This window comes from Psammomys obesus, unplaced genomic scaffold (assembly GCF_907164565.1).
Source record: "Psammomys obesus unplaced genomic scaffold, mPsaObe1.curated_primary_1811, whole genome shotgun sequence".
Taxonomy (NCBI): domain Eukaryota; kingdom Metazoa; phylum Chordata; class Mammalia; order Rodentia; family Muridae; genus Psammomys; species Psammomys obesus.
This window is the reverse complement of record NW_026596155.1, coordinates 3,967,407-3,989,582: the sequence shown is the minus strand read 5'-3', so window position 1 is coordinate 3,989,582 and position 22,176 is coordinate 3,967,407. Positions and strand designations below refer to the sequence as shown.

Genomic DNA, 22,176 nt, shown 5'->3' with positions numbered 1-22,176 from the left:
GCACACACATATTTCCTACTTTTGATGCTATTATAAATGGTAATTGTAAAATTTCCATTTCTAAATGTTTATTGCTTACGTGTAGAAATACAATTGCATACTTCTAAGCTCTGTGACACCTTTCATTCAATTCTGATTTTTCTGTGCAGACTTCTCACTCATTTCCAGTCTGTGCACCTGTCTCTCCCCTTGCCTTAGGAAATAAAAACCTCTACAAAGCAATGAATAGGAACACCTTGTTCCCAATCTCAGAAAAACACACTGGCTCACCACGAGTGTGCTCACTGTGGCATTTTATAAATGTTCTTTATCTGGTTAGTCTTAATTTGCTTGAGAGTTGTTGTTTTATTATTGTTATTATTATTATTATTATTATTATTATTATTATTATTAATGGGTGCTGAATTTTTTTCTGTACTTTTTGGCAAAAAAAATTTTTTGAAACATAATCCACATGTCATAACACTCATTTTTTAAAAAAGTATACAATTCAGAATTTTTGTATATTCACCACCACTTCCTGCAACTTTGAGACCTGCAATTTTTAAAGTGTAATTGTCACTTACGTATATTAATCCACCTCACTGATTAAAAGACTACTGGCTCACCCTTTTATTCCTGGTGTGATATTCTCCTTAAAGTACAGAGTTATAAAAGTCCCAGTGATCTAATACCTTGAACATCTAGTAGAAGTTAAGGATGTTTTAAATGTTCCCCCCCAAAAAAATATCATTTAAGAAATATTTTATCTTTTTAAAAGCCTTGGCCAGTGTGGTGGTGTACATCTTTGATCCCAGAAATTGCAGGGCAGAGGCACACAGAGGTCTGTGCATTCAAGGCCAGCCTGGTCTAGATAGCTGAGCTGTCTGCAGGTGAGCAAGGTCTATACAGTGAGGACCCTGTCTCAGAAACCATACAGAACAAATCCCACATGTCTAGACCTTGGAGGTGACCTTGGAGGGCAAAGTAGTTATTTTAGTACGTGCTAGGCTCTGGATTCAACCAGGGATCAAAAACAACTTGGGGGCGGATGGTAGGGGAGAGGAGCTGGAGAAACGGCTCATCCTTTAAGAGCACTGGCTGCTCTTTCAGAGGTCTTGAGATCAATTCCCAGCACCACATGGCATCTTTCAACTATCCATGATGGGATCTGATGCCCTCTTCTGACATGCAGGTTTATGTGCAGATGGAGCACTCATACACATGAAGGACACACACAAATCCTAAAAAGAAAGAAAGAAAGAAACAAACAAACAAACAAAAGAAAAGGCAAAAGCACACACCGCTAAGGGCAGAGAGATGGCTGCAATTAGGAGCTCATGCTGCTCATGTCCAGGACTTGAGTTGTGGTCCCAGCACCTGGGTCAGGGTGGTTCAGTCACCTGTAACTCCAGCTGCAGGCACCTGACAACTCTAGTTTGGGGGTGGAGGCACTCACACTCTTTCACATATTAGCCCGCACACCCACAAGCCACATGTACACAATTAAAAATAAATCTCTAAGAACAAATAAAAAAATACAACCCACACAACACACCAAGTATGGTAGCACACATGTCATGAAATGGAAGGTGGAAGAGAGGAGGACCAGGTGTTCAAGACCTTCCTTCCTACTTAGTATAGGCAGCCTGTGCTATACAAGACAATGCCTCAAAAATACAAAACAAACAAAAAGCCAGGTGAATGACTCATATCCATAATCCCTCCTAGTACTCTCAAAGGTGAGGCAGAAGGACTGTCATGAATTTGAGGCTAGCCGAGGTTAAACAGGGAGATACTTGAAAAGAGAGAGAGAGAAGGAAGAAAATCAAAATAACCAGACAAAAACATCTGATCTACAGATAAACTAACAGGAACTGGGAAATAACCTTAAATAACACACATATTAGAAAATAGCTTCACTACTAGGGATGTAGTTCAGTAGCACAACACAGGACCAGCATGCATGGAGTCCTAGGTTCAATCCCTGACAGAAGCAAGATGATTACCAATAACAGTAGGAAGTGCATCAGTAGTGGTCTGGTTGCTTGGTTCTGGGGCTTTGAGTAGATACTCCAGAAACACTGTGCAAGGTATCTCCCACAGGGCTGTGAATGCAGTGCTTGCTGCCCAGGGTCAAGAGCGCATCTCTGACAACATAAAAACAGACCACAATGCTTATGGGATCCATTTGCCCAGAGGTAGAACTGAAGGTCCAAGCTTCAATGATATGAATTCTGTTTCTAATCAGCATTACAGAACAAAAATAGAAAAACTTTCTGAAGCTATTTTTATTCACATTTTACATAAGAGCAAAATGTCAGTTATGGAGTATCAAATGATGGGGAAGCTAAGGCAGTCCATCCCACTTCCTCAGCCAGTGCTGTTCACTTCGGTCCCTATCACACCAAGCTTCCATCTCATAGATAAGACCTACAGGCTGCTTTTACCTCTTCAGAGCCACAAGAACTAAGAGGTGGTCACAAGAGCATAATGCGTCTAAAAGAAAGTAGACAGCATTGCTGCCTTAGCAGTGGAAAAGTACAGACATATTCTTATTTCAATGCAATTCATATTAATGAATTGTCCAAAGTTATCTTTTGAAGTTTTTTCAGAAGAAATGTCAAATGTACTTGAAAATCAGGTAAATTAAAAGGCTTCCTGCATGTGAATGGTTAAAACTGGTATTATTAAACTAAAGAAAAAATGCAAAACTTTTTTTTCACAGAATAGTATAAATGTTTATTTTCTGTATGATTTATTCTTCTGCCCTGATTTTACAATATAGAAAAGTGTACTTTTTGAATAGCTCTAGTAAATATAATCTTTCTACTTTGGGACGTAAATAGGGCTTAAAAATTATATACCGAACCCTCCCCAAATAATCTTTTGAAATTGATGAATTACTGTGGCTATTAACTTTGTTCAGCAATTTGATGCAAATGCCTAATACAAAAAGTTGTTTAGTGAGAACCACACAGGAAGAAAGGGACTGATACTTTAGAAAGCTTCTTAAAAATCAAAACTAGTAGCATTTGATTGCACCTTCAAATTTTTACAAGCAAAACATTCTTAAGCAATGCCATCATACATAATCTACAATTATAATCAAAAATTCACAAACATTTTGTGCACACTGTATATAAATACACATCACAATGGTGCAATGAGGATGAACACATAATATATACAAAATGAACAAAGTTTAGGTTTAGACCAAAAACTTATTGCAGTCTTTTGAAAAATAACTTGATTAGATATTATTTTGTCCTTGTAGACTAATTTACATTTATACAAAGCTTACTTAGACACGCTAGACTGAGGTGCTAAGAATGCCTGCATTATCTACATTTAAAGTTACTGCACTATAATTTCATAAGTCCACATTTTAAAAGAAGGGTACTTTAATGAATAACGGAATCCTTTTGGGGTTAATTTCTATTGCCTATATCTTTCATGTTCATATGAACATATATACATACTTAACTACATACAACTACAGAGTCCTTGTAGGAAAGGTAATAATTGTATGCTAATAATTATCAAGAATTAAGGTACCTTACAAAATGCCCCAATTCCAACATATTTCCCCCTTGTCATAAACTCAAGAGTCCTATTACAACAAATAGGCTCTCAAGTTCATAGTTTTTAATTATTGAAGATGATTTAGATTTTTTTTTTTTGCAAGTATGAGAACACATATATGTCAGCTTACCAAATCACTGGCTAAAAAACAATGTTGTATTAAACTTTCTTTATAAAAAGCTCACTACAATTGTGGAAGCTGCTAGGAGGTCCATTTTAGTAAATCAGGTAAGAGTCACACATTGATTCAAACTTAGTTCAAAAGGTCTACAAAGAACTGTGTGCATAAAAACGTCATCATACATAATCTCACAACTTTGTATCCTTGCTTCTCCATCCAAGCCAAATTTTGTACTTGATACTTATGAGTTCTATATTATCATGACATAAAATGCTTACTTCAATTTACACAATCTTATTTTAGTAATTATCCATAATCACTTTGACAATTATTGCAAAACATACCACCTCCTTCAAAGAAAATGAAGACACCCCAGAACATGTTAGCCATTCCTCATCATAAAGACACACTGCCCATCCTCTGAAAATTACTGTCCCTTAATATTTTGTTTTCTTTAAAGAAAATACATTCATATCTGAAAGGTGTGACAGGGATTGTTTCCCCTTCTGATCTTCCCAAAGAGACAACAGATAGTATTCTAGAATCCACCTTAAAAAGCTGCTTTTTCTTTAGAAGGATGGTGTTTTTCTAAACAAAATGTTATTTGAATATGTTTCATTAAGAATCTGGATATATGGACATTCTACCTGTGAATATTCTGGATCTGGAGCCAAAGAATGGGTAACACCCATGGTGCTTTAGCTTCTTCTACAGAACAAAGTCATACAACACCATACTTTATAAACGATATTACAATAATTTATGAATGTTCTTTGTCAAGAGAATCAGAAGGACAGAACATCTAATTCTTAGGAAACCCAAGCAAATTAAAAAAATATATAATACAATAAAGGAAAAATTTTTAAAGAAAAAAATTTAGAAGGGACATAGGCAGAATTAACTAAGATTTAAAATGTACTAATTTCTTCATTTAAAATTTCTTCTCTTTCAATATTATAGTTTCAGGTCTCTTAAAACAAGGGATGAATTAAAATACAGTAATTGTTAGACTATCCTCTAAAAAATCAAGTGTCCTGGCACCTTAAATCCTCTGCACAGTTCCACGCCAGTCTTTTGTACAAGAGTTAGCAGTGCATGGCACAAGGGTCACTTTTTGCTTTTCCTGCAGAGTTGATGACGCTCATCAAACACCGTCCAAATTCCTCAAGAATCATGCGCTCTGCCGCCGCCTTTGATTTCCCCTTCTTGTCTGCCTGCTCTGCCTGGGCAAGAAGGCAATTACACGTGGCTTCAGCTACTTCTTTAGTTACAAAGGTAAATGGCAATCTGAAATGATTTTTGAGAGAGAAACACAGATGACCATGGGTTGATCTGGGGTTCTACTGAATGTTCATGCTGCACCACAAAAGGACATGGGGTCCATGAGGGGAGCACATCCTCAAGCACTCTAAGACTCAGGTTTGGTCTCAGAGAGCGCATCTAAAATATTTACCAGGAAATACACTTAACATAAAACACATGATCTACTCCAGACAATGTTATCTAGCAAAATAAAAGATGTATTTCTACACATAAACTGGGTGTGTCTACCACTTAAATCTCCCCAGTGTGCAAATGCTCCATGAGTACCGTCCTGGTTTGACATCCTCTTTTCTGACACAGTAGAAGTATTCTATAATCATTACTAGGGACTAAAGAACTGCTGAAAACAAAGTTCTACCACACTCCCTTATAATGGCTGTAAAAAAAGAACAAACAAAAGCCTTTTGTTTAAGGTGAGTGGCACACACCTTAAATCCCACCACTTACGAGGCAGAGGCAGGAGGATCTCTGTGAGTTGGAGGCCAGCCTGATCTACAGAGTGAGTTCCAGGAGAACCAGGGCTATACAGAGAGACCTTGTCTCAACAACAAAACAAACAAACAAAAAAGCACACCAAACTGTGCACTGTTCCATTACAATAAACACAACAAAAGAGGAAATAGATACTGTCCTATGAATTTGTTACAGTGTAGCCAAGTAGTTTCAAAGCCTGAAAGAGGTTAGCAGATAACTGACAACACCCTACAAGCAGTCACAGGTAGACTACTGACTCCATATAGGCAGAACTTAAAGCCTACAGTGACAAGAGTTACTGAGCCTCAGACTGTCACACAAATCTACTGCAATCCTGACCTTTTAAAGAGGCACTTTAGAAAATATTACTATAAATTTTGGGGGATGGTGGACTGAAACATTTTACTGTCAGGATATTATACAACTCATTAGTAACACTAATAAGATACTAGTAATAATAGTAATAGTGAATAGCAAAAATAGTACAATAATAGTAATAATAAAATACAGAATAACAAAATACGTAAAATATTTGGGAACTACAAGAAGAAGGAAAAAAGAATTTCAAGACACCAACAAAATATAGTGAGCATGCTGGCATAACTACCATGTTTGCCTTTCTATTAGTATATGAGAGAGATCGAGAGAGAGAGAGCACGTGTGTATGTGGGTACATGAGGGTGCAAGTGGAGGTAAGAGGAGACAACTTTGGATAGTATTCCTGGGCAGCCCACCTTATCTTTTGAGGACTCAATTGGCCTGAGACTTGCCAAGAAGGTTATGGCTGTTGGTCACTGAGCCCCAAGGATTCTCTGCCTCAACTTCCCCAGAGCTGGGATTACTACTACCTGTCACCACACCCAGCTCTCTAATGTAGGCTCTGGTGACCAAATTTGGGTCCATCTTTCCCGGGCTATCTTACCCAGCCTTATACAACTTCTCAAAAACGAAGCTCTAATTACAGTGTCCACTGATTGTGTGTGTGTATGTGTGTGTTTTTCTGGGGGCTGGACTTCCTCAACACACAAATGCTCTACCATTAAGCTATATCCCTCTCCATACAGGGATAATTTTATGTTTACACTTACATCATGAACACTGGGGGAGGGGGACTGAACTTTTTTACTATAGTAATGTCTTTAACATCCAGAGATTAGCTTGAATATTCTTTATGTATCATTAAAAGATTATAAAGAATCTATGTCGCAACACTAATTAGCTATCTGGCCGTTTTTACATACCTCAGTCAAAATTTTGTAAATAATAATTCAGTTCTAAGAGCTCATGAAGAGTTCAGCTGACTTGGCCAGGCTGGGCCAGCGTGAAGTGGAGAGAACCCACTCCACGTGTGTGTGTGTGTCTCATAAAACATATAAACACATAGGTAAGCTGGGTGTCGTAGCACAGGTTTGTGACCCTGGCACTCAGGAGGCTGAAGTGGAAGAATTACAAATTCATATTAAGATCCTGCCTCCAAAACTTAAAAGAAAAAAACAAACTAAACTAAAAACCAAACTATTTTGTACCAAAAAAGTGTTTCACTGTTACAAATGTTATACTTAAGCATTGTTGTTCAACTTAAGCATTTAATAGATCAGTGATTTTTAACGTTCCTAACTCAGTAACCATTTAATATAGTTCATGTTGTGGTGACCTCCAACCATAAAATTACTTTAGTTGCTACTTCATAACTATAATTTTACTACTGTTATAAATCATAATGTAAATATCTGATATGCAGATATTTTAGGCAACCCCTATAAAGGGTCATTTGACCCTCTCCCAAAGAGGTTGCAACCCACTGAGAATCACTGTAAAAAGATCATTTGCAAGGTTTATTCTCTTAATAATTTCTCAAATTAATCTCTAATACACTGCCTAATATAAATCCAATTCCAAATTACTGTGTTAATAGTAGGCCTTAAAAAATACTGGCAACATAAATGTTTCTTGCAGTTTGCAGAAATCTGGGACCAGAGTCACAGAGTACTTTTTCTCCACAGACTAAGAAGCAACTCCAATAGGGGACACGTGCACTTATTTTTTAACACTTTGATATATATTCTTGTTGGGGGTTGGTCTGCTGCTTGTATTTTGATGCTAATTACTGGCCCTCAAGATCTGATTACTGCCCAGAGACACCTATCTTTGTTGTAAAACCTGTCTAAGACCTTATACCTAACTGGTTAATTAAAAGGCCTAAAACCTGGGCAGGGGAGAATGGGGTAGGCCTGGCTAAGGTTCCCAGGATTTAGGACTAATGATAAATAATAATATATAACCCAACACCCACCATTTTATTTTCAACAACATATTCTTTTCAGTTAATTGTATAATATATATTGTATATATAATACCTTTGTTTATTTTTTTAATTAATTAATTTTGTCTTATTTATGTATTTGGCTTGAGATAGTGTTTCTCTGTATAGCCTGGCTGTCCTGGAACTTGCTTTGTAGACCAGACTGGCCTCATTTCAGGAATCAACCTGTCTCTGCCTCCTGAGCGCTGGAATTAAAGGACTATGCCACCATGTCCAGCTATTTTTTATTTTGTTTTGTTTTGAGATGGGGTCTTGCTCTATTGCACAAGCTACCGGAAACTCCAAATAACAGCTACCTCCACTACTGGGCAGCTAAGGGCAACAGCACTGTACCTCCAAATGATGGCTACTCCACTCCCGATCACAGCCGTCTAGTGAAGCAGACACAAAACCACAGTATTATAGTGTATGGAGGATGGGCAAGTATCTGAGAACACAGACAAGGCAAGAGACTAGGAAAGTGAGGAGTCATGCTGAAGGAAGGGGAGATCCTGGCTTTCTTAAGAGTTTCTTCAGGTACATACTTAACTTGAGTCAGGAGAGAGCAATCCAGCTAAATTATCTATAGCATACAAAGGATTGCTGTGCACTGTGGAATACAGTACGTAAGTAAGAAAGATGGAAGGAAAATAGAAAATTCAGGTTGGCAACAGGTTGGAGTCCGAATTTAAAACTTTGTCTTCCTAAAAAGAAACTTTACTAAAAAGGAACAATCTGGAAAACAGATGAAAAGAGGTTTTTAAGAAAAAAAATTAAAAATAAAAAAAAAGAGGTTTTTAAGAAGTATTGACTTACTTTCCTCCTCCACTGGTCAGAGCTGGGGCTGGCCTGGTAAGCAAGTCTGAGATCTGAGAGGACAACTTGGTCTTTGCTGCTGTCTGCTGCTGGACCCTGACTTCAGCTGCATCTGCCAAGTGCATCAATGTCTTCCGTTCTGGGCTTTCTTCAAAATTCTTGCAGCCAATGCATTTGCATATGGAGGAACACATTATTTTTGCCTGAAAGATTTGCCAAAGGGAAGTTTCCAAATCAAAAGTAGAAAATATTACTGTAAGAAGATACCTCAACAGAAAAATAACAGCATTATCTTATCAACTGATGTCTTACATGAAAGAAAGCATGTTCTGCTAACAAAGGCTCTGCCAGTTGGTAAATCAAGGGTTAAATGAGAACAGTGCTTCATGCAAGGCCTTTCAGCCCTCTTCCATTCTGACTACAGATTTTCACCCAGACAGGACTAGCATTTTCTTCAGAATGAACATTAAAAATATTTTTAAAAGACAATTTTTTTTAAAGTCACTAAGAATCCAACCACTCAATTAAATCACCATTTGATTGTCAGTGACTTCATACTTATACAAACTCACAGTTTTACACTGGAAGAAATTCATACCTGAGCTTGGTGAAGGTGAGGCAGAAAGACTGTCATTAATTTGAGGCCAGCCTAGGCTACAAGTGTAAGACACTATCTCAAAAAGATGAAAAGTGGAAAGGGGGATTTCATGTACTGTTTTTTTCTTCCCTCACCAAGTCAGATTCCCAAGCCCTTCCATTCCCAACATCCATAAACTGGTGTGTTCTCCTATGTGAAAATATAAAGCATGTCTACATGAAAACACTATAATCCTAGCACTTGGTAAATGGAAACAGGTCCATCAACAGTTCAAGGCCAACCTGACCTATATTGTGAATTCAAGGCCAGCCTAGGCTACATAAGACCATGTTTCAAACACACACACAAACACACACACTAAATAAGTAACTCTGAAAACCCAGACTGTAGGTACACATAGCAACTAACAAATATAGAACTGTCCTTTTTAGCTTGTTTTTACAAAAATCACCCGCCTGCTTTGGTACACCTCCTTTCCTCAAAGCCTTCTCCTAGCTATCCAGCACAGCGGGATCCCTGACACAATAAGCCACATGTTTAGATCATTCACCCCTCTAATACTGGGTGTGCGTTTTGGTTAGAGTTCGTGGGCAACAAAAGCGATTCATTAATTTTTTTTTTTTTTTTTTGGTGGGGAGGAGTGCCCAAATACAGCTTCTATTTCTCTGAACTAGATTTTCATTTTATTTTTTTAAAAAATAGAACTCATTGGACGAGGCATATCTTAAGTGATGTGGTTAGGTTGTTTCTTATCCAGTTCTAACACCTCTCACATCGCCAACAATGTGCACCACCACACTGGGCTTCCAATGTGATGGGGGGGGGGGCATGAAAGCACACTGTTCTGTACATTTCCCTAACCCTTGGAGAATTTCAGCAGAGGAGACATATTAGCAATGAACATTCCTTTTGTTTTGTTTTCTGAAGACAGTGTTTTTCTGTGTAGCCCTGGCTGTCCTAGACTCACTTTGTACACCAGGCTGGCCCCAAACTCACAGAAATCCTCCTGCCTCTGACTCCTGAGTGCTGGGATTAAAGGCGTGCACCACCACCATTCTCACCTGTTCCACAGCAGTGAACATTCTTAACCATTGAGCCATCTCTCCTGTTCTGACACTAACAGAGCATAAGAAAGAGATTACAACATGCTGTCTGTTTAGCTTTGCTAATTCAGCTTCCCCAGAAGTCCAAGAGGAATTGGGGATAACACAAGAAAAGGCAGAAGCATTTGGCTGTCATGCAGAGCCACACATAATCAAGTAAAACTTGAGGATAGGTGAAAAAAAACAAAACAGAAGTCCAGAGGTAAGCCAACAGGACCCAAAGCCAACTCAACTGGATGTCCAAGTACCAACAAAAAATTCCAACTGTTTGTTAGAAAACATCATCAATTAACCACTGTTATTCAAGGCTTGATACATTCCTGGTTTTTCGTTTTTCTCTTTTCTTTTTGTCAGGTGAGTTTGAGAATGACAAATCCAACACTTTTCAACCATCCTACTACTTATTTACTTCCACTGATTCCCTGACTGTTAACCAGTTCAATTCAGTGATTAGGTTCGCAGAAGTTTAAGTTCATGAGCTAGCCTGTCCTGACTGTTCCATGATACAGACATGGACTAACTGCACCTCTAATGCTTTAGAGTAATACTATCTTCTCTTTTCCTGTAGATTTGCTCTAATGCTTTCAAATCCAAAGGTATAGGTTTGTTTTGTACATGTTATGACATGGTTTATACACACAGGCCTAATGTTTTATGAGTTACTCCAATAAAAAAGCAAAAATAGATACTAGCATTAAGTGAAAAAGACTGGCTTGCTGGATTTTAAGATGCCAAAGATGTTGGGAAGCTTATTATTAAACAATTATAAAAGAGTCTCAATTATTTGTGATAGCTAGGTTAAGAGAGAAACAGAAAGAAACATAGTTTTATAAAAATTAACACTTGTATGATAAGAACTTCAAGTCTTTGAAGAGAGAAACTGAAGAAGATATCAGAAGATGGAAAGATCTCCCATGTTCAAGGATCAGTAGGATTAACATAACAAAAATGGGCATCTTAGCAAAAGCAATCCCATTCAATGGGATTCAATACAGATTCAATGCAATTCCCATCAAAATTCCAACACAATTCTTTGTACATCTTGAAAGAGTAATTCTCAACTTCATATGGAAAAAAAAAACAAAAAACAGGATAACTAAAACAATTCTGTACAGTAAAAGAACTTCTGGAAGTATCATCATCCCTAATTTCAAGCTGTAATACAGAGTAATAGTAATGAAAACTGCATGATATTGGCATAGAAACAGACAGGGAGAGCTGGACAGGGTGACACATGCCTGTAATCCCAGCACTCTGGGAGGCAGAGAGAGGTGGATCTCCGTGAGTTCCAGGAGTCCAGACAGCCAAGGCTACACAGAGAAACCCTTTCTTGAAAAAAAAAAAAAAATATGGGGGGGAGGGGCTGGAGAGATGGCTCAGCATTTAAGAGCATTGATAGTTCTTCCAAAGGACCCTGGTTCAACTCCTAGCACCCATCAGGCAGTTCACAACTGTCTGTAATTCTAGCTCCAGGAGATCTGACACTCTAACCCATACATACGTGGAGGTAAAACACCAATGTACATTAAAACAAAACAAAACAAAAACAAAAAACAAGAAAAGAAAAACAAAACAGACTGGGAGATCGATGAATTGAATTGAAGAACCAGAAGTAAACCCACACACATGGACATTTGATTTTTGACAAAGAAGCCAAACCATACAATGAAAAAAAGACAGCATCTTCAACAAACGGTGCTGGTATAACTGGATGTCTGCATGTAGAAGAATGCAAATAGATTCATATTTATCACCCTGCACAAAACTAAAGTCCAAATGGATCAAAGACCTCAACATGAAACCAGAAACACTAACTTGGTTAGAAGAGAAAGTGAGGAAGAGCCTTGAGCTCATTGGCACAGCAGACAACTTCCTGAACAGAACACCAACAGCACAGGCACTAAGAGCGACAATTAATAAATGGGTAAATGGGACCTCATGAAACTGAAAAGCTTCTGTAAAGCATCTTTTCAAATGTAACAGCACAGTGATTTGCCAATTTTTAAATAATGTTTTCAAAAGATGGCTAGATTATCTTCACAGCCAGCAGCTTACCTCATAGCACTCACAGTAGTTTTTAAGACATCCTGACCGTTTGCAATTACACCCTTTGCTGTGCCGTCGATCTGACTCCCCCTCTTTTCCTTTTCCTATCTTCGGCTTGAAGGCTTCTGGATTTCTATCAAGGCATGCCTTTTGGAACAGATCAAACACCAACTGAGGTTAAATCATAGATTCAATTTAAATACTTCAAAGGTAAAGAATTAGTATTTATCTTTGTAGAGCAACTGGTTCTTTAAAAATAGGTAAAGAGTTTCTGTCAGTTAAATGGAAAGAATCACCTTTATTGCTTTTTGTCTTTCATTTTCATGTTCCAGATTGTTGTAACAGTTAGTACAATTGCAGTTGTTGCAAAATTCACCATTTGCAAAGCAATCACAGTATCTGAAGATAAAATCAGAATAAGATTGAAACATCATTTTAAAATAAAGTTAGCGATTACCTGATTATGTATACATACACCTTCTACATGTTATAAATGTGGTACAGGTATAGAATGGACTCAGAGATACTTAGATACAAAGTTAACAAAACCACATACAGATTGACAGTCAAATGAGAGCCACCAACCCCTGGAATTTCATCCTAAAAACTTAGTGCATTTAACAGATGGCAACACAAAACTATATGACTTGATGTACCCTTAAATGCTTATTTCAAAACCCTGAGAAAAAGGAGCCCAGCCTCAGACTTTCTAAGGGCTACAGAAGCTGGGACAGTGATGCTTGGAATTCCAAACCTCCAACAGGACTAGTACTTGTCACTGAACTTTCCATGTCAAACTTTATACAGTAATCCTAGTGAGAGAATTAACCATCCAACGAACTTCTTTTTTTAATTTACTTTATGCACATGAGTGTTTTTTTCTTCATGTATGTATATGTACCACATGCAGGCCTGGTGCCCATGGACGTCTGAAGAGGGTGTTGGATGCCCTGGAACTGAAATTACAGACGGTTGTAACCATTTAGGTGCTGGGAACTGAACCCTGGTCCTCTGCAAGAGCAACAAGTGCTCTTAACCAGCTCTCTAGCCTCTAATCCAGCGACTCTTAAAACGACAAGTATCCCCTGACTTGGGAGACCACATACAAAGCCGTAAACAAGATCAAACTTGTCAGTACTGAGATGAAACTATGTCTCATTTTGCTGGGGCTCTTGGCCCTAATGGCATATAGAAGACTCTAAAATTATTTTCTGTTTTTACTTGTTGTTGTTTTCCAGACAGGGTCTTACACTGTGGTCTAGGCTGTCCCAAACGATCATAAATAATCCATGATGATCCTGAACACCTATCTTGCCCCAGTTTCCTCAGTCCTGGGGATACAGACAATAGGGCACCATGCTCAAATTATTCTCTTCTGAATCAATGAAAGGATAGTATTCAACCATTCACTTTAGGTTTATTTAAATTATTTAGACTTAATAAAATTTGTCTGTTAGGACTTTTTAATTTGGTCTCTTTGTCATTCCTCTATCATATATCTATCCACAGGGTTCCGTGTGGTCAGGGGCACCATGTAGCAGAGAATCCTTTTCACTCCACTTTCAAGTGTTAGGATTGTTTGGCTTGTACTACCATCCCCATCTAGCTTCATTTAATTTTAAGAACATTTCTAGTTGTATCAAATATTAAATAATAATAAAACTACTCACAATTTCAAACACAGTGATTTTGTACAGTTACAGGGTTTTCTGGGCCGACTCGCAGACTCTGATGAAATTATGCTATCCAGACACATAAACACAGAAAAAACATTAATTGCAATCATTTAAAATAATTATTTAAATCAAGAAAACCCTTCAATCTATGAATCCCTCCTACAGTAAACATTAACAGATGCACCCATTCCTAGCAAAACTTTACCAGGTTGTTCCCCACCAGCAACTGCTTACAAGGCGTCACACACACTCTCCCTCTGAGAGCGCTGACGTTGAAAGTAGTTTCACAATCTCCTAGGGCTTCGTTAGGAAAAGCAGGAAGAAGAACTGGCATAGGGAAGAATGGGGGGGTGTGGGGGATAGACTAGTTAACTCAACTCAGCACTGCTCACAGGCTGATAGGACAAAGGCAGCAACTAACAGCTAAACAATCGCAAAAGCCAAAGCTTAACCACTGAAAAACAACAGTCAAATCATTTTACACATGTTCACAGTGAGCAGAAAAAACATGGCAGAACGGGCAGAGGACACAAGGGTCCTTCACTGAGTGCTCCTAGACCTTTCCATTTTAAGTATTTCAAAACAAAGTACTTTAGACAAATACCAGCTTAAGGGGAAAACCAAATGCAATATATTTGGAATAAATCTATTTAATGCTCCATTTAAACTGATTCGATAATTTAATTTACATAGATTCAAAATACTCACCCATTGAATGGAAGCCTTGCCTGTGTCTGGATGCCGGATGTTCCAGTAAAATTAGAGTTGCTTGCTATAGACACATACGAAGACTGCTGTAACTATTGGCAAAAAAAAAAGTTCAGATAATATTTGCAAAAATGGATAGTACTCTCAGACATAACAATAAGTAAGACGCATGTCTACCCAAATAGAAAAAGCACTGGGTGGGAACTGAATTTTATATAAACCTCATGGTGTGTTTCCAAAGACCTCAACCAACACTAGTAAAACAGCATGAATGTTTTAGAGCATTGAATGTTACAGATATAAAAACATTACTTTACAAAGGACTATGTCAGAATTATAGAAAATTCTAGGTGAACATCCTACAAGTACCAAAATAACATCCATTAACTAAGAAATGCAATGAACCCACTTGTAACATAGGTACTTATTATTTATCACATTGTGAACAATGAAGAGGGGCAGTCCATCCACACCTTCTATTCTGTGTTGCTATAGAAACATGAAATGTTATGGGAAGAAGACTGAACATTTTTAATCATAGCCCCACAAGACGCTGGATATAGCAAAGAACACATGTGACTTTCCATTCTCTTGTAATCAGAACTCAGGCGTTCAGCACTGTGGAACACCTAAGATACAACACCTTGGAGAAAACAGTGCTCCATGCCTATGCTCCCAGCAGTATGAAGGCAGAAGCATGGTGAATTCCAGGCCAGCCTAGGCTAGAGTGAGATCCTGTTTCCAAGAAACGGACTTTACAGCTTATTTCTAAACACAAGCCAGTAGCACTGTATTTGTGTGTAGAAATGAACATCAGTGTTGGCAGTCTTTACTAAATTCACCGGAATTCCAATTTTTAATGTAAATTTTTTTAAAACTTACTCTACATATAGCCTGGCCCTATCACCAAACTATTCAAAATTGCCCAACTTTTAAATCATATTTGTGTTGTATATTTCTAAATTATAAACAAAGAAATTCAAATGTTCAATTAATATAGCATTTAGGAAGAACCATCTTAACACAGAGCTGATGTTTGTACTACCTTTAGAACATGGCAGAGCTAAACATTCTCCTCTCCCACTCACCTGAGTGACGTACTGTGCCGGAAGCACTGCGTAGCCCACGTTGCCTGCTCCTGGAGCTGGTGCCAGCACAGTACCTGGCGGCAGGTTGGTGAGGTTGGGCTGGATCTGAGGCAGTGGTGTGGCAGGCATGATAAGCCGTTGCTGTGGCTGGCTCGTAGTTACGAGTTGGGAAGTTGAATTGATAGGTTTTGGAACAACCTAAAAAGAAAGAAAAGAAAATTTGTGACTAAATAATAAAAAAACATCAGTTTTGTAGGTGTTTACTTCAGTATAAATCTCTTATACATAAACCTTATTTTTTTTTCTGGTCTTTTGAGACAGGGTTTCACTGTGAAGTCCTGGCTGTTCAAGAACTCACTCTGTAGACCAGGCTGGCCTCGAACTCAGAGATCCACCTGCCTCTGCCTCCCTGAGTGCTGGGATTACAGGCGTATGCCACTATGCCTTATAATTAAATCTTATGACTAAAAAACCTGAAAAGCTGCACAATACTCACTTGTTTAACGGCCTGTGTTGGGACAAATGGAACTGACATCCGTACCGGGGTGGTGTTAACAACTACTGGTTTTGCTTTAAAAAAAAAAAAAAGAAAGAAAAAAACAAATTATTTACAGAAAACAGTACTCAAAACACTTAAAAATACTTATCTTTCAAGGTATTCTTAAGAAACAACTTAAAGGATTCCATTTGATTCTCATTTTGAGCAATCTTTAATCAAAGATAATTACCTTTCTTGGGAGGCAGAGGCAAGTGGATCTCTGTGACTTGGAGGCTTGCCTGCCTGATCTACCTAATGAGTTCCAGGCCAACCAGGGCTACAAGGAAAGACCTGGCCTCAAATAAAAACCAAAGCACACCAAACAAAAAAACAAAAAGTAGTTACCTTTCAAAGTTGCTTCCTCCACCCAGCAAATTTAACTCAGGTGAGTACCCCGCCCAGGTGAGGGGCAGCCCCCTTAAAGTCCTACAGCCTGTGCTCAGAAGCCTCAGACAACACTGCACAAAGGAACTGCCGTTTACAGTTTCAGCTAAGTATACCATTCTGTGCTACTGTTTCTAATTTCTGTGTTTCTTTAAACTAGAGAAAAGATCTTGCTTACACAACTCAGTATTTACAAAAGACAACAGGGCAAAAAGGTGAAAAATCTAAGTTCTTGAGCTGGCAAGATGGCTCAGCAGGTAGACTGAATTCAATCCCTGGGACCCACATGATAGAAGAAAAAAAAAAGAAACAACTCCCACAACTCTGACACAGACACACACACACAAACACACACATGTGCAAGCACACACCCAAAAACACACTTAACACTAATGCACCCACAAGCATACACACAAACAGATGCATACACACATGAACACATGAGCACATGTGCACGCGCACATACACACACATTAAAAATTTTAAGTTCTAAAGTCAGAAGACCCAGCAGTCCCGGTCCCAGTTCTGCCCTTTGCCTGAAACATGCAGTCACCACTCAGACAGGGTGTGAGGATGTATGGAGTCCATTCCTTGGAGTGGGTTAGGCCAGCTCCCACCAGACAGCAAGTGCTCAGTACACACCAGCCGTCCTTACCTCGCTTCTCTGTAAATACTATGGCCAGTGCTCCTGTGGAGACTCAAGGATAAAGCACTTGCTCTCCAAATTTTATCATGGAACAGATCAGGGAAGTACACACACAAAAAATGATTTAAAACATGTTTTTAGATCTAGTTTATATGTATCCATGTTTGCCTGACTGCACTTTGTCTCTGCACAAGCATGTCTGGTCCCTAAGGAGTTATAGACAATTGCTGAATTCCCACAAAGGTGCTGGGAACTGAATCCTGGTCCTCTCCAAGAGAAGCATGTGCTCTCTTTGCTGCTGAGTCATCTCTCCAAACCCACAGAAATACTGAAATCATAATCATACAAGTACAGGGGCTGAGCAGATTATATTTATGAATGTGTGTGTGTGTAACAAGAATTAGAGAAATTAAGCTAATTAATCTGAGAGAGAGCACGGGGTACGTGAGGGAAGTGATAGAGGAAGGAAAGGAAGCAGTAAAACTATGTGTTTTATATTTAAATTTCAAGAAATAAACAATATCTAGCCAGGCACTGTGGCACACACCTGTAATCCCAGCACTCAGGAGGAAAAGGCAGGCAGATCGCTGTTAGTCCAAGGCCAGCCTGGTCTACAAAGTGAGTCCAGAACAGCCAAAGGCTACACAGAGAAACCCTGTCTTGAAGAACAAAACAAACAAACAACAACAAAAAATCTAAAATGATACTATTACAGAAGATAGAATGAAGCCCGGTGGGATGGCACACGCCTTTAATCCCAGCACTTGGGCAGGTAGAGGCAGGTGGACTGCTGCGACTCCCAGGTCGGCAGCAGTGGCGGAGGCAGCACACAGACTGTGGCAGAGCAGGAGAGTAGAAGCGGCAAAGCATATTCACAGTGTGTTAGTAAACACGCCAGTCTAAGCGGAACATAGGATTAAAGCAGGCAAACTGAAAAACCTTGAATGTTTAGGTAGAAATGTACATATTTATTCAATTTCTTGTTTGTTTGTTTTGTTTGAAAGAGGATCTATCTATGTAGTTTAGGTTGTCCTGGATCTTGCTATGTAGACCAAGCTGTCCTTGAACTCAGAGATCCTCCCATCTCTGCCTCCTGAGTGCTGGGATTAAAGGAGTACACCAGGCTTGTATTTTTTTTTTAACCTTACTCTTTTGTTTATTTACTTACTTACTTATTTACTGATTTATTTATTTTATGTGTATGAGTGCTCTGTCTTCCTGCACACCAGAAGAATTCAGATTTCATTACAAATGATTGTGAGCCACCATGTGGTTGCTGGGAATTGAATTTAGGACCTCTGGAAGAGCAGTCAGTGCTCTTAACCACTGAGCGATCTCTCCAGGCCCCCCAGGCTTGTATTTTTAAATTTAGTTTGATTTTAACTTTTGAGATAGGATCTCACTTTGTAGTCCTAGCTGGCCTGGAACTTGCTATATTGATCAAACTGGCCTTGAACTCAGAGACCTGCCTACTTCTGCCTACGGCATGCACTATCATGCCCAGTCTTATTCTGTATGTTTAATTCTATAGGCAATGCGATGTTTCTAGGAGTTCTGAGGAACCTAAATATTATTGAAACAACACAAAGGAAAATTTACTTGGTAGCTGTATGTAAAACAGTCCAACTCACATTGCAAGAAACAAGGCAAGGCAGAAGGGTGCAAGCATGGGGGAGCAGCACCGCGGTGGGAAAACGAGTGCATGCCAGAGACCGGGAGTTGTGAAAGGAACTGACTTACCAACACCCTGCTTCCCACTCCCCACCCCAGCCAAGTGCTAGAACAGTAGGTGTAAGGGAAGAAGCGGCCAGCCACTCAGAGCTACCCAAATGAGGATAGCCAACTAAAAACGTGAAATAAGGTGGCTTGCAGAAGACAGAAACCTGGTGTGCAGAAACAAGGATAAACTCAGGTAACAAGCTGGAAACAGACTAAAAAACTTGGTCCAGGGCCAAATAGATGTAATTCTAAAAACTGCTTCCTGCCATTTCCAAAGCCTTGAAAGGGATGGGAGAGGAGGTGGGGTGGGAGTTAGGAAACTAGGAAGGATATCACCTGGGGTTTTACTTATGCAACAGTAAAGCTGGGAGCCTGGTCTCAAAGACAGGCAGATATTGGGAGGAAAACTGTTCTAAAAAGTAAATGAAAAAGCCTTTGTATAAAAAGGTCATAATGAGATTCTTCACAGCAATAGAACATAGAGTAAGACAAAGTGACATTGGATTTGAAGTGATTTCTAAGTTTGATTCTCCCCAGTTACACCAAAGGATGATTTACAGAATATTACAAAAAGCCATTACAGACCAGTCCTAGCAACACTAGATTTAAAAAGAAAGTTCAAATGCACACTTGAGCCCTAGCCTGCTCCTTGGAGAGAGGAGATGATGGTCACCTTCCTGTGAGTATACAAAGCAAGCAGGATGGGACAGGACAATTTCCTGATACTCAGAAAAATAATATCGAAGGGTTATAACCTGCCTTGTGACATCAATAGGTGACTTTCTTCACACACCCCCACGCATGCACAAATATGTACAACCCCCCTGGAAAAGTTAGGTACCCACATTTACAATAATGCACTAATAAACTAGAGAACCTTTTTAGCTTATATATGAAAACTTCAACTTGCTATTCCTATACATTAATACATATTATAAATATGCAGATCTTTTATGAAAGGACAGACAGAAAAGAAAAACACAGGTGAGCATGAGAGAAAGTGTACACATAGTACCTGCATGTGAATGGGCTGGAAGAATGTATGTGAATGGGCAGAGCAGGGTGGAAGAGGCAGAGAGGGGAGGACAAGAGAGAGGCAAAGAAGTCTGGAAGCAGGAACAGTCCAGAGACTGTGAGGAAGACAAAAGGAAAAGAAATGGAGTAGAGAAATGTAGAAAATAGCCTTTGGTTGGAAGAATAAATACATTAGAATTAGAATGGATGTCCAAATCCATTTCCTCTGCTTTCCCTTATCTTCAGTTCATATTTTTTTTTCTTTTTTCTTCTCATACCAATGAATAAAACAATGCTAACATTACATTGGGAATGGAGTTATAGAATAGTATATACATCCAAAACCCATAAAATACAACCAATAGCAGCTAGCAAGTGCTTTTTATCACCATGATACATGGTTAGATTGGATTTATCTCTGTTAAATTTAAGTACTAAGAATACAAAACTTGAGTCTTTTAGTTCACAACATGTAAGTTCATTCTCCTTACCTTCGCTAAAAATGCTATGACAGAGCCAGGGAGGTGGCTTATGGGTAAAGGTGCTGGCCACCCAGCTTAACAGACCCAGGCTTGATCCCTGAGACCCACATAAGGGATGGAGAAACCTCCACACATGCTGAGACCCATGGCCCACCCTCCAAGGAGAACTGAAAAAATAACCAGCTGGTGAGTCTTCCATTCACATCTGCGTTTGGTTTGTGGTATTGGGGATCGAGACAAAGCCCGACACGTGTGAGGTGGGCACACCACTTAGCGACATACACATCTCTTCAATTTGACACTGTTGGAGCATAAAGCAATTTCCCAAAGAAAAATAGGCTCTAAGCTATAAGCTATTCTGAACCTTTCATTCTGCTCAACTTTTAAAATTAGCCAAGTGTGAGAACAGTGACATTTGTCTATGCAGAGGGATCAGGTAACAGGAAGTTGTGTCTGTTTGCTGGCAGAGTCTGCTTACAGGCTGGCCTGGACCTTAAACTTCTGATCCTGGGGAAGAGGGAAGGGTCTACAAGGATGGAAAGTAAATAATAAATAAGTCACAAAAAAACAAAAGCTATCTGATGCTAGTATGAGGTATACAAGGCAGGGACAACCACAGCCAGTTTGTGGTACTAAGGAGCAAACCTAAGGCTCTGTGCACGCAGGGCAAGCACTCTGCCAACTGAGTGGCCTTACCACTTGCAATTTTATATTAAGCACTATTCTAATAAGATTAAACTAATTGTTACATTCTTCTTTATACACTGACCACTTGTCATTTCAGCTGACCCAAACCTTAGCAAAAAGCTGTATAGTTCAGAAATTAAATAAAGCATGAGGTTCCAACTAAATCTACCCAACTGATATAAACAGTGGGGGTGTAAGCAGAAAAACAGCTACCCAATTAACCAATACTTATGATTATCTGGTGTTATAGCAACTAACCTCTCACAGAATAACAGTGCTTACAGACCACTCTGTTCTTACTTCAGTAACTACTGCTCATTCATGCTGTCAAAGGAAATGGCAATTTTTTTTTCAAGCAGTGCTCTTTAACAATGTTAAAAAGCATTCGTTACTGGTAAAAGAAAAATGGTCACAAACCTTGCTGAAGAGGCTGAGTGTTTACACTGGGAGTCTGACTGACTGGCTGGGCTGAGCTACTGGCCGTTGTGGCAGTAACAAGTCGGACATAATGAAACTTGCTTCCGGGCACTTGAATCTGCTGGACATTGGGAGCAGTTGCCAGAGGAATAATGGCCTTAAACTGTGATGTGCTCATTCCTCCAACATTGATGGTCTGCACAGCTGATTTCACTGTCTGTCAAACAACACAAAACAACATGCCTACCATTAATCTGTTAACTCAGGACAGTCATTCAGGTAAGAGAACGTGCTCATGAACAAGAGTATTCAGTTGGAGCTGGAGAAGTGACTACTCAGCGGGTAAGCTCTCTCCCAGAGAACCAGAGTTTGGTTCCCAGCATCTCTGTGAGGCAGCTCACAAGCACCTGAAACCAGTTTCCAGGGGATCAGCTGCATTCCTCTAGCCTCCACAGGCACACACGCACACA

The 22,176-nt window shown here is 39.1% G+C and overlaps 1 protein-coding gene across 4 annotated transcripts in view; it reads right to left on the bottom strand.

Moving 5' to 3' along the window:
• Positions 1-4,573: 4,573 nt before the first annotated feature.
• Positions 4,574-22,176, bottom strand: part of Lin54 (lin-54 DREAM MuvB core complex component) — a 65,052-nt gene continuing 47,449 nt past the window's right edge. For all 4 annotated transcript variants that reach the window (XM_055594621.1, XM_055594618.1, XM_055594619.1 and 1 more), the window contains exons 5-13: positions 21,707-21,923; positions 16,316-16,389; positions 15,820-16,017; positions 14,732-14,823; positions 14,018-14,089; positions 12,644-12,746; positions 12,357-12,494; positions 8,601-8,803; positions 4,574-4,972 (exon numbers count right to left, since the gene is read on the bottom strand). In XM_055594621.1, the coding sequence (XP_055450596.1) occupies positions 4,771-4,972; positions 8,601-8,803; positions 12,357-12,494; positions 12,644-12,746; positions 14,018-14,089; positions 14,732-14,823; positions 15,820-16,017; positions 16,316-16,389; positions 21,707-21,923 (1,299 nt within the window). In that variant the 3' untranslated portion in view covers positions 4,574-4,770. The remainder of the gene's footprint in view (positions 4,973-8,600; positions 8,804-12,356; positions 12,495-12,643; positions 12,747-14,017; positions 14,090-14,731; positions 14,824-15,819; positions 16,018-16,315; positions 16,390-21,706; positions 21,924-22,176) is intronic.